We start from the raw sequence: 13,507 nt of genomic DNA on the forward strand, positions 1-13,507 counted from the left end.
TGGAAGCCACTCTAAAGATCTTTGAAGGACCTGGGTCTTAAACTTAGGATTTTTCCATCAATCAATGTGGATCTTGTGTCAGAGATTGAGCTATATCGATCTCTATCCTATACAAGGTCAAGATATATAGATGTATATTGGTGAGGAAGCCAATTTCCTCCCTCCCTGCCTTCCTTCCTTCCTTCCTTTCTTCCTTCCTTCCTTCCTTCCTCCCTCCCTCTTTCCTTCCTTCCTTCCTTCCTCCTTTCTTTCCTCCCTCCTTCCCTACCTCCCTTCCTTTTTTACTGTGAGGTGGGTGATTTGGGAGAAAGAGAATTAGTCAAAACAAAGACTCTAAAAGCGTCAAGGTTTATATACAAGTTTGTATATAAACTCCCAGTTTATGAAAGCAACCTTCTCAGATCAACTTGATCAAGACCCAAATGAATCCGATTTCTAGGTGAGAGCTATTTTTAGAAATTCTGGCAAAATCGGGAAATGGGCAAATCGACGAGGTGGGGGGTCAGAGATTTACATTCAGCTTCTGAAGAAGCTGTATGTGTATCAGCTTCAGCTTAAACCGCCAGGGAAAATAAGAAAAGGTTGTTATTTATTATCTCTGATCTGTCTAGCAAACTATGAGCTATTTTTCAGTGGGGACAGGCAAGTCAACGTAAGAAAACAAACAAAGACGACCAAATTTTGCTTATTTGACTAAAAACACCCCGTTCCAACATCTACAGAAGATGGCAGTCCTCTCCTGACTATTAAAAGGCCTCAGCACCAAGGCCTCCATCTTACGGACTTGCCGAAACAAGTATCATTATTTTATTAATAGAGTTCACATGCAAAGGCTGATTTCTGTTTCTTTCTTTCTTCTCTAGTTTTCATAACCAAGATATTATCTTCTGTTTCGACTCTCTCTCTGGACTCCGAAGATAAACGTTTGCCTGCTCAACAAATTTCTTTCCTTTGGCTCTGACCTTCTAATTCAATAAGTAATGTAATGTAATGTAAACTGCTTAAAATCACGTTCCCTGAATATATAATTTGGTTTTAGTTTAAAATACCAATTCCCAAATAAGAATCAGGAGGAAAGATATCACTCCCCGTCCCTCCCTCCCACCCAGCCACAAACATAAATTGCAGATGTCGAGTCACATGAATGTCAGAAACCTGTAAGAGCCAGTAAATATTATATTCTCTCACCACATCGGGCGCCTTCTGGATCTGCGTGGCGAGCTGGAGAGATTTGTTAGCTGACGAGAGTTGTTCCCTTAAGGTCTCTGCCTCTCTCTGAGCCACCTCTGCCCTCTGAAGGAAATGAAAAGGGGTGGAAAGAGAAAGTACGTTCAGTTTAACAACTGACAATTATTACAGGAACATTCATCAATTCATGCCTGACTGACTATAATTGATTTTCCTAAACACTCAACCTAATAAATGCTAGAAAAAAACATAGAATGTGATGGATTTTTATTTTAAACAGTACAAGGAAGAAATAATTGAGCGATTATGACAGTAATTTAACGCTAGGAGCAAGGAATCCCCTGCTGATACTAATGCTGCGGCCCACTGAATTTCCCAGACTGAATAAATACAAGTGGAAATGGAGTCTTTTGATTCAATTTCTTTCTCTTCTCGTAGACCAAGAAGATTTTATTGCAGGCTTACTCTTGGGAGTAATTCTCACGGGTAAACAGTGAATTAAAGACACTTTGGCCATTCTCCCCCGAAAAACACGCACAATGTTGGTCTTGTTTTTCTTCAGAAAGTATTTCCATAAACGCGAAGGGCATAAATGCAGCTTCTGCTGTGAGAGCAAGGGTTGCTTCGACACGTTTAACCCTTTGCCTCACACTGATTCCCAAGACTGAACGGCTGGAACCCTGCAAGTCCTGGGCCAATTTAGGGAGCAAACCGGGATGGGGAGGAAGAAGAGAAGAAATCCGGACACAGAGAGAGACAAAGAGGGAAGGACGAGCCGAGAAGGCAGGAAGAAAGAGAAGGTGAAGATTTGGGATCTTTCACACAACCAAGAATTTATCTTTGAGGGCCTAATGAGACCAGAGCAGTTATACACTTCTGCCAGTTGCAAGAGGGAAAATACAAGTCCATGGTCTGTCTGCTGGTCTAATATTTGGCCAACTCTACCCTCCTCTACTCCCCTCCCCTCCTAGTTGTTGAGTTTTTAGGCCTACATTTTAGGGTGACCATCTGGAATCACTGAAAGAACACTGAGCTTAATTTGAAGCATAAAGTTGTCCATAGTCTCCCTGAGAATATTTCTCCCTGGACCAGGTTCATTTAGATTTCCTTTTAGCTACTAAAAAATATTCCCAAGGAAGAAAAATGCTTAAACTCAATAGGATATTTATTATTTTTTCTTCATTCGTATAAAAACATTTAGCCAATAATTTGAAGTACTCAAGGAAAAACAGAACAAAAAAGTTAGTATGCTGTGGTACTTTCTGTAGACTCCAGTGTTGTATAAGTAATGGGTTTTGCAGCCTTAAGCAATTTTGCTGATGGCTTCCATTCAGAGCAGCATTGTTTTGAGATTCTATTCACTTTGCATGCAAACAAACCACAGAGGATATTTCTAATAGATGTTACATCTGCATATACTGTATGCTGTCAGCTGCCCTTCCTTCTCGCATATTTTCCCTAGCCGATTTCACACATCTGTTGTAATCTTGTGAATAATATTAAACACAATTTCACAGTACGCCTTGCCATGGAGAAGGCTAAACAGACACTCGAGAGGATGGCTTAAGGTGGAAAGGAGGGTTCCACCAAAGTACCCACAAAGAAAGGCTAATAGGCGGCACACCTGGGCAGGCTTCGTTCTCACTCATTGATGTCGATTCCGAAATTTTGAACCCTGCAAAACCTTTTCTTTATCGTAAAACACTGTTTCGAATTTCTCTCTTGTTCAGCATTCAAAATGTTTTTGATAATCACTTCATCACTCAGAAAAATTTACCCTTCTGATTTGGCTAAATCCTCTGGAGCAAAATCCCTTCCATGCTGCCATGAAAATTTGAGTGTTTTGACAATAGCTCTTTCACTGACTATGAAAATACTGTCCTGCCTAGAAAAGAAGCCATCATGGAGCCAGCCAACAGGTTATAACCGTGACATTGACTTTTCCTTTTAAAAAAAAGTTGGTGTCCGATTACTTTAGAGCAATAACAACATGGCCACCATCATGAAGGGCTGGCTCTGCTACGGGCGGAGGATGATCATCAATGTTATCCTCCTCTGCTTCAAACAAAGTATGAATCTCCTTAAAGTCATTCGATGACTTAAAGAATGGGGCATTCAGCTATGGAATATTATTGTTCTATAAGAAATGATTTCAGAGAGACCTGGAGGGACTTAAATGAAACGATGCTGAGTGAAATGAGCAGAACCGGGAGATCGTTGTACATGGCAACATCAATATTATATGATGACCAATTTTGATGGACGTGACTCTCTTTAACAAGGAGATGATTCAGTCCGGTTCCAATGGTCTTGTGTTCTAAAAGAGCCAACTGAGTGTGGTTCACAACATAGCATTCTCACTCTTTTTGTTGTTTGCTTGCATTTTATTTCCTTCATCGTTTTCTGGTTTGATCTGATTTTTCTTGTGTAGCAATATAATTGTATAAATATGTATGCATATGTTGGATTTAATATATATATTTACCATGTTTAACATATATCAGACTACTTGCTGTCTAGGAGAGGGGGATGGAAGAAGTGGGGGGGGGAACTGGAACATAAGGTTTTGCAACAGCTTATGTTAGAAAATTATCTATGGATATGTTTTGGAAAATAAAAAGCTTAAAAAAAAAAAGCCAATGGTGCATTCAGACTTTGACTGTAATTACTCCAGGTTGGATTATTCTTTCCTCTCGTTTTTCCCCTTGTGTTCCATTTCCATGTTTATGGACGGAATCCAGTACTAGGCTCTTCTTTGGCAGCCACTTTTTTTTTTTAATCACATTTGATTGGATTCAGTTATTTCAGTACAACTTCCTTCAAAACTCCCATAACTCTCTAGTGTCAACAATTCAACAATAACATTATATTTGTCTAGAATGAGAAGCCTATGTGGGATTGAATATCAATTCAACTACTGGAACCTTGGAAAAGAGGGAGCATGGACCTGGTCAGATAGAAGCTAATACTAGCTTCTTTTCCCATTTTATGAAGAAGTTCCTTGACGTGATTTTTCTTTATTTAAAAATTAATATTTTTTATTATAAAGTTAACAAACAAGAAAAAATAAAGGAAAAGAAATAACCCATCCTCAGTCTAACCATATAATTAGAAACATTTGCTATAAAAATCGACTTTAATGGGTCACTATTACTACTAATAATGCGTCAATTTTATGTTCCTTTCTGGTAGTTCTCTGTCCTGCTCAAGGTGCTGTCTTGTTGCTTTTGTATTTATATCGCCATTAGAGTATCGGTGCTATTCTTTCTCTTCAGTTCTACCATTTGCATGATTTTCTCTCTTCACATGTGCCTTCACACTGATGCATCTGTAATTTCAATGGCACAATAACATTATATGAAGATGTCCTGATTTTTTTTCAGCCATTTCTTAATTATCAAATAGATGGGGCCCCCTTATCTTTTTCACCAGCACAAACAAATAAGCAATGAATCTTTTTGTAGAGACAGGGTTTAATATTAGAGAAGGTCAACTGATCCTTCAGAGCAGGGCCTACGCTGACCCCCTTGCCCTCAAGTGCCTTGTCGGGGGGTCCCCTAGTCAATACCTGTTGGAAGCAGTATTTGAATCTGGGTCTTCCCGAGTCGGGGTGCAGTGCTCTAGTCTCTTTGGCTAAGGTTCTTCAGTAACTCAGCCGTTTGATCTCCTGGGTCTAGAACACTCCTTCATGTGGGCCCACAGATTTTTCTAGCTCACTTATTCACTATACAAGGTTCCGGCCACTGTGCTTTGCTTCACAGTGACTTCCTGGCTCCTTTTGGCTTTTAGTGAAGGCTTGATATTCTCTCTGCTATCTCAGGTAAATCTTGAAATACAGTGATCACAACATGAAGCACTCAGGTTCATGGATCTTCTGCTCTAAGGAGAGCTAGTTCACGAGGGGAGGGAAGGTCTCTCTCATGGTGTTTCTTGCTGAGGCAGTCCGTGATTTCTTTCAGGAAGAATTAGGACGGGCAGCTAAGGAGACCGAAGTGGTTCGAGGGAAAGCGCCCAATGACTCATTAAATGGCAGAGTGGTGATCTGTCAAGGTGGGTGGACTTTACACACTTTGTACTCCTCCCTCTCAACCAAAATGTCAACTCTTTTTCTTTTTTGCTGAGGCAATTGGGGTCAAGTGAGTTGCCCAGAATCACACAGCTAGTTAGTGTTAAATGTCTGAAGGCAGATTTGAACTCAGGTCTTACTGACTGCAGGGCTGATGCTCTATCTACTACACCAACTAGATGCCCCTAAAATGCCAACTCTGAAGTCACTTCTCGGGAAGGGAGAGGTCCACAAGCTGTGCTAAGCCAGACTGAGGAGAGGAGCTGGCTTCCCACAGTTATGTGTCCCTATGGCTCTATCTCCATCCCCCTTCCCCATCAAGTTCCCACCCCTTTTTAAATCTCTCTCTAACTTTCCGCTGCCCTGGCCACCACTACTCCATATGTGGAGGCCCCTCCATTGGACTAAGTTCCTTGAGGGTAAAGGACTTTCCATTTTTGTTTTGTCACCTGCTAGGTAATAAAATGGGCCTTAGACACATTCTAGCCATGTGATCCTGGAAGTCACTTCACCTCAACTTCCTCATCTGTAAAATGGGGATAATAATCAAATGAAATAATAATTAAAGTGCGTAGTCCAGCGCCTGGCTCATGTATGTGCATGTATGTACACACACACAAACACACACACACACTCTCTCTCTCATTCCCTTTTCTTCCCAATAAAGGCCTACTTTGGGATCAGAATTTTTCCATTCATTTATCCCTCTGAAAGTAAGATGCTCGAACAGACTTCAGCCACAGGGCCTTGTCAAGTTCCTGCATGTTAGAGAAGCAACTCCCGGTCTGGAAGCTTCCTCTACCAATCCAGGCATCTGGGGTACATCCTAGACCCTCAAGCAGGCCCTGGGTCCCTATTGGGAAGTGACTGGGCCTGGGAGTCTCAGAGGGAGAAACTGAATCCAAGTCTTTTGGGCTCTGAGGCCTCAGTGTCAATGGCTGAAAAGGGGAAAGCTGGGGGGGTGCTGAGCCCAGAATGCTGGGTATGGAGTCAAGAGAATGCAAGTTCAAATCCCTCCCCAGACACCAGCAGCTAGATGGGCCTGGCCATCGGTAAGGTGGGGATAAGGATGAGGGCCCTGGGCCAGCTTGGCTTCCTCTGAAGTAAGATCTCCACAGTCATCCCTTGAGGGAATCCTGATGTCCAGGAGGGTGCAAAACCCACACTCAGAGGCCTGCCTTCTCCCTGGCCCCCGCTGTGTTCTCTCAGGGCCTCCTTGGCTGGGGACGCCACCTGAAGAGTTTCTAGGAGAGGGCTGAGGGCCCCCACAAGGCAGGGATCGGGGCTCGGACCCCTGGGCAGAGGCCAAGAGCAGCTTCTGAGATTAATGAGCTTCTCGAGTCCCAAGGCAGGACTTGATGTGATTTTAAAGTACAAAACTGTCTTTTCTTTATCTCACTGACTTGAAAGTTCAGAATCTTTATTGCTCCCAATTAAAAAAGTGGGTATTAAAGCAAGAACTCGGCTTTCCCAAACAGGTGTAAATGAGACGCGCACTTAATTGACTGCTGACAAGCCCTCTGTTGTTCCATCGATGGTAAACCACAGCTATGGGTCTCAGAAGGACGTCCTGATGTCATGTCTCATGCAAAAATAACACGATATGCCAAGGAACGAGTAAATTGCTCCTGCTGGGGCATCTCTGATGGAGAGCCTGGTGCGAGCACATGGACAGGACGCCTGTGTGGGCTCACTTTCTGTTCTCTCTCGCTGGACCCCCTTGGTCATAGCCACCCCTACTCTCTGAGGCCTCTGGGGCCTCAGCACAAATAGTGGCTTGTACCACATCGGTCTCAAAAATGAGACAATGACCCAAAGCTTCGGTGCCATGGTGATGGACCCTTCAAATGGTATCCCAGATGTGCTTCTGTCACGAATCTACGGTCCCCCGGGTCTTCTCCCCCTCAATCGTTCTTTTGACTAGTCAGGACTTTTGCCTGCCTTATAAATTCCTTTCTCAAGTCTTCACATGATGAGCAATGGCATTTCGGATCAGCCAGCGTGTTCCCTGACATCACTTGTAAACTCCCTGTCTGTGGGGCCGTCCTTCGGGAAGGCCGCAGTGACTTCAGACGGCTCGCTTACCTTTCGGAACACGCTTGGGGGCAAAGTGTGGCACGGTGCCCGGGGTGGTGGCCCCACTATACACGAAATGGCCAATCCCATGCCAGTTTATTCCGAGGAGTCATCAAAACAGGCTGCAAAGCTGATCCGGTATTACAAAATCTCATATGTCACTTGACCCTATAATTCAGCTGCTAGAACTCTCGCCTACAAAGCTAAAAGGCCTCTTTTTCAAACATTTAAATTAATTCAGCAAATACTGATCCCGGCCTGCGTGTCAGGAGCTGCGGCCTTGGCTACAATGACAAAGCGACCCCGGTTCCTGCCCCCACTCTATTCAGGGCACTTTCTCCATTATGCCATGGGCCCCCGTGCAATTCGGTGACGTCTGTGGGTTCCTTCTCAGAATGAGGGTTAAATGCATCAAACACAGACATTACAAAGGAAATCCAGTATGCTGTAAGAGTTATCAGAATACCAAAAACACAAGTCCACAGAGTCCAGGTTAAGAGACCCCACCCCAAGGGAGCCATGTAGTGCTGAAGGCACAGCCTTTGGCCCTTTAAAAAGCACCAAACAAATGGAGAGATGCCAGAAATTAAGCGGCCGGCCTAACAGGAGAGAAGATGAGCTTCCTGAAAATGGGGTCATTTCATTCTCCTGATGGCATCCCCAGCACTTTGCCCCAGGCTTGGCACACAGTAGGCGCCTCCTGATTGATTCCTAGTGGAGAAATTGTGGAAACCTAGGACAAACCCAATTTCAGAGCACTCAACCCATGTCCTGAGGATTTCTATCTGTGATCAAGAAGACCTAGATTGCTGTATTTAACAGAGGAATTAAAGTACATATTGTTATTCTTGAAAGAAAGGGAAACATTACAAGATTTTTCTCCTATCCCATCTAAATAGCTAAAGCCTTGAAAACCATTACTGGTGGGAAATAAATGAGGAACAAGCAATTATTAAGCACTTTTTTTGATGCCAGGTATGGGCTTGTAGATAGCCAAAGTTTTCCCCGCAAGGTCCTCCTGATCAATGTCCCCTTCCATTCCTCAACAAACAAAAATCAAGCAAATAATGAGTCTCATAATACTGAGTTCCATTTGTTTCACGTGAATTCTATTTACTCTCTTATTTCCTTGGCCCTCAGTGTCTTTAAGGTCACACTCTTTGCACCGAGTGGTCGCTGGGGGAGGTTCTGTTAATGTAAGTCACTCGCTTCCTTACTCCATCTGCACGTGGCAAGCAAGATCCCGCTGAGGGACCACAGAGCAGTGATCTGGGAGCTCAAGGATGGGTTCTAGCAGTGCCAGGTTGAGTGCAAGTCTGGGCAGAACTTCCACCCTCCCTGTGATGGAGGCCACCCAGCTGTAAAATTGGGTGGAGAGATGCCGCAGCCCATGGGACACCTGAACGGAGCTTTCATGGGCAAACACGCTCCTCACAGCCCTGGGCTCCTCTTACCGCAAAAAGAGCAAAACAAAGAGTTGGGGCCAATTTTCGTTCTTAAATAACTGCCTTCGCAGCAGAGGGAAAGCCAAGCTTGGGTGGAAGTCTTCAAGGGAAGCTTGTAAGGATCTCGGTACTCAGCTGAGGCTGGCGGTCGTCACCTGGGCCTTGAAGGGAGAAACGACCGGCAGCTGGATGCTGCAGGGAGGTGGAGTTCATCTCCATGGAGAAGGTTTCTAAGCAGAGGCTGGAGGACCACCAGCCAGGCCCGGGTTCTTCAAGACTCTTAATTGAGTAGGGTTTGGGTCAGACTATTTTTTGAGGTTCTTTCTAGCTTTGACTTGATCCCCCATCAACAAGAGGATATAAAGTCTGGGGTCCATGAATTTATTTTTTAAAAAATCTTTTGTTAACTATATTATATATGTTATATGTATATTAACATACATTTATACACATGCACACACAGACATACATATGCAGGGCTCTCTCTGGAGGCCCAGGGCCTCCCTTAGAACCTGTAGGCTAAATCCAGCTGCCTTGATGCCCTTGGAACTGATGGCCGAGGCCAGTTTGGGGTCATTTGGCTCCCAAGTTTTTAATTTTATGCATTTAAAACCACAATTCTAAGAGCGGCCCATAGGTTTTGGCAGATGGCCGTTGGGGTCCATGACACAAACAAAGGGAAGAATTTCTACTTCGGTGGGTTTCTAATAAAGCTACAGCTCTCTCGGACTTTGGGGAAATTAAAAAAAAATAATTAATTTAAGGGAGAAATCTTTTTAAAAATTATATGTTATGTATAACATATATTGCATTGCTTGCCATCTAGGGGAGGGGCTGGAGGGGAAAATTTGGAACACAAGGCTCTGCAAGGGTCAATGTTGAAAAATTATCCATAACTATGTTTTGAAATTAAAGCTTTAATAAAAAAATCCATAAACAAAAAAATTATGTTTTTCTTTTTTCTTAATCAAAGGATATAGACTATAATTCAGCTTTTTCCTGAGGAAAATCAGTCATTGTTATGAATATTCAATAGTGAACAATAATGTGATACTGTGTCTTTAGTGCATAAATAATAGACATAATATATACAATGTGTGTATGTATATATACATATGTGGAAATAAAAAAATGTCTCAGTCCTCCTTGATACATAGGGTGTGTGTCCCCGGGCCAATGGTTCCCTGGCTGATAAGTTTTTTGAGTTCATTCTTCACCACCACCATCACCACCACCACCACCACCACCACCACCACCATCATCATCATCATCATCATTATCAATGGATAAATTATCTCCAACAAGAGACTAAAAGCCCTCTGAGGGCAGGGACCAGTCCATTTCTGTCTCAGTATTCCAAATCCCTAGTATGATGCCCGGCACAGAGGAAACAGTTCCGAGATGGCTCATGGACTAAGGATGGTGTTTCACTCATGTACATGCGCGCGCGCACACACACACACACACACACACACACACGGCTCTCTCTGGAGGCCCAGGGCCAACCACAGCTCCTCCTTAATATTGGTTTTTAAAACCTGTAGGTTAAATCCAACTGCCTTGATGCCCTCAGTGCTGACAGCCGAGGGCCAGTTTGGGGCCATTTGGCTCCAACGAGAGGCCCTAGGAATGGACAGAGGTTGGGCCAGCCGCCTGGTGGCCGCTACTAGCTGTGGGGCATTTCAGAGCTGGGTGGGGGCTGGGGCCTAGCCGGCCCACTGACAAACGTGCTCCGTCCTCCAGGAGTAACTCAGCCAGGGCCCTAAGGCGCGGACTTCCCCCTCACTGGCAGGAGGCAACGATGAATCCCGCACAGGAGTCAGTGTGGTCCCCTGCTGGCCCGTGGGCTTTAAATCTCACTCTGGATTCCAAGAAAGGAAGAACGTCTAACAGGAAGAAGGAGGCTCTTTGTGGATAAGACTCACTCCCGGGGGCCAGAATGACCCCTCCCCCCTCCCCTGATCCCCTTCCCGAGCCCATTCTAAGTCTTACCTGGTTTGCTCTTTCAAGGTCAGTCATGATCATTTCAATTTCGTCGGCCCTAGGGAGAAGGGAGAGAAGAGGAGAAGCGCTCAGTGACACGAGGCCTCGGGGAGCCGAGTCCGGGGCCGGCAGGCTGGAGGCCCCACCAACAAGGTGGCCCCGGCAGAAGCCGGGATTCAGTCCGAGGCAGGAGTCAAAGCCACGAGGGGACCCTTCGCCACAGCCGCGATTACACCTTAGGTGGCGGGGCTGGATCAGACCGAGGCTGCGCTGGAACTCCCACCATCTGTACCGAGCAAAGGCCCTCACCTGACTTAAACCTGGGCCATGGCTCCCAGATCCTCTCTAGTACCTGGGCAGGTACCAACCGGGGGCACAGACACTCCCAATCAGAGAGAGAGAAGGGGAGGGAAGGCAAGGGGGATGGGGCAGGAGGGGGGGGGGGAGAGAGAGAGAGAGAGAGAGAGAGGAGAAGGTGGGAGAGAGAAAGAGACAGAGACAGAGACAGAGTCAGAGACAGAAAGAGGAGAGGGAGGGAGAGAGACAGAGACAGTGAGACACACCCACAGAGAGAAAGAGAGAGACAGAGACAGAGAGGAGAGAAACAAGAGATAGACTGAGACATACAGAGAAAGAAGGGTGGGGAAGGACAGGCAAAAGCAGATGGAGACAGACAGAGAGACCCCGCCCAGTTAAAGTGAATGAGACAAGTCCAAACCACAGTGAAACACCCTCATTCTGGGTCACTGAAAGAAGCCTGGGAAAAGTTCTCCCCCCTCCTCTGAAATGGTCTCGTTCATCAGCCCCCTCCGGCTTGCACCCCACGCAGGGAAGATCTGCAGGACAAAGGGTGGAGGGCGTCCTTCCTTTGCCAGCAAACATCGAAACAGAGAAAGTGGGGAGCATCGTGCGGTTGAGGCGGGTCAGTGAGGCCGGGAGGCGTATCTGAAGGAGCCCCCCCCCAAAGGAGAAAAGTGGGGGCAGAGGCTGCGGCTGCATGGGAGCAAAGAGGCCCTGGAGCCAGAGAGGAAGCAGTGCCCCCCATGTACTGGTACAGGGCGGGGGGACGGGGAGAGGAGAAAGGGAAACATGAGTGCTGGGGGTTGTGTGCACACCCTAGCCCTGGGCCTGCTTTTCGGACCTTTAAAATCTCTGGGACTCAGTTTCCTTATCTGTGAAAGGGGACAATTGCTGTTGTACCCTTTCTACCTTACAAGGAGGGCAAGAACTAAAAAGAAAACCTCACTGAGACTCAAATCTAGCGGAGGTCCTGCAGGCGTCTCGTCCAGGTGTCCACAGCTCTTGGGCCTTCTGTCTACACAGGCTGGGCCAGGACCTGATTGTCTGCCAAGGGTGCCCCTAAGGCCATTCTGGAGGTGTCTTGTGCACCCTCTTTGGGAGTCTCTAAAGGCTTAGTGATGGGTGAGCCTCACTAATTATCCTCCCACCTATCCATCCTTCCTTCCTTCTTTCCTTTCATCCTTCCTTCCTTCTCTCCCTCTATCCCTCGCTTCCTCCCTTTTCCCTTCCTCCCTTCCTATTGGTCCCTGTATCATGGGCCTCTCTTCCAGAGCAGTGCTCCGCAGGCACCACCCATTGGACCACGCATCCTTCACTCTCACCACCCAGTAAAACGGGCTCTGCTTGGGGGGAATCTCTCCCCGTGAAACAAGAAGCAAGGCCCCAGGAGCTGACTTGGGGAACTCTGACTCTCCCTGCAGGGGGTCTTCAAAGAAGGGCAGGCTTCCTGGAGGGGGCTTAGAGCTCAGGATCACAGCCAGACATGGAGTTTTTCCAGAATCCTCATTTCCTCGGGGCAGACAGAGCTGACTCAGGAGGACCTCAAAGGCCATGGAGAGAGCCGAGGCCACAGGGGGAACTCCCTGGCTCAGAGGCCACTTTACTCTTGTTCTGTAGCCTCAGACAGGTGCGGGTAACAGTGCACAGTCAGTGATTAATAAATGCTTGTGTAGTGACCGATCTGCCCCCTCAGCTCTGGCCCCCAGCCAGCCCAGCGCTCAGCTGTCTGTCTCCCCCATGACAATCTCCACTGCTCCAAGCCCAGGTCCATTCTGAAGGAGATTCTCCCGCTCTGAAGGCCCGCCTTCCAGCTGTGAGCCCTGTGTGTCATCACCAAGTAAAGGTTAAAGAGCCCAAAGACCAGATTCTTGAGGGAAACGAACCCGGAGCGCATCAGAGCTGGAGGAAAACAAAGGCTCCCCCATCTCCCTTGTACCATTCCTGGGTCTGCAGGGGCCGCGATCTGCCTCGGTGGAGAGAGCAGCCATGCTCCGGAGATGTCTGTCCAAGGGACAAGGGGTGGGAACAGGGAGGCGGCAGCTGGCCCAGGCCCTCATAGGGGAGGTGCCGGGATGGAAGGTGCCTGGGCAGCCTCAGAGACTGATGGCTGTGCCCAACAGCCTTTCACGGCCTGAGCCCAGCCCTGCCCAGACTCTGGGCCTGCGGTCGGGAAGGCCAGATATGTGTGGGCCCAAGGTCCTGGGCAGGCCACTCCAGCTCCCTCAGTTTCCTCACCTGTCAGAAGGAGCACTCCTCCCCAGGGTTATTGTGAGGCTCCAAGAAGAGCTCAGCCCGGAGCCCGGTCCTCCCACCAGACGCCGCCAGCCGGCCTGCCCGGGGAATCCAGCCCCTGTGCTCCGGCGCCCTTTCGTCAGCCTCAGGAATCAGATTCTGCTCCTAGGCCGGGCTGCCCAGACTGTTCCAATGTGCAGAACCGTGTGTGACATGG

The 13,507-nt window shown here is 46.9% G+C and overlaps 1 protein-coding gene across 1 annotated transcript in view; it reads right to left on the minus strand.

Annotated features, from left to right (window-relative positions):
* Window positions 1-13,507, minus strand: part of CUX1 (cut like homeobox 1) — a 244,211-nt gene that overhangs the window by 58,400 nt on the left and 172,304 nt on the right. The window contains exons 8-9 of the mRNA XM_031968006.1: window positions 10,768-10,816; window positions 1,189-1,293 (exon numbers count right to left, since the gene is read on the minus strand). Of these exons, the coding sequence (XP_031823866.1) occupies window positions 1,189-1,293; window positions 10,768-10,816 (154 nt within the window). The remainder of the gene's footprint in view (window positions 1-1,188; window positions 1,294-10,767; window positions 10,817-13,507) is intronic.

This window comes from Sarcophilus harrisii, chromosome 4 (assembly GCF_902635505.1).
Source record: "Sarcophilus harrisii chromosome 4, mSarHar1.11, whole genome shotgun sequence".
Taxonomy (NCBI): domain Eukaryota; kingdom Metazoa; phylum Chordata; class Mammalia; order Dasyuromorphia; family Dasyuridae; genus Sarcophilus; species Sarcophilus harrisii.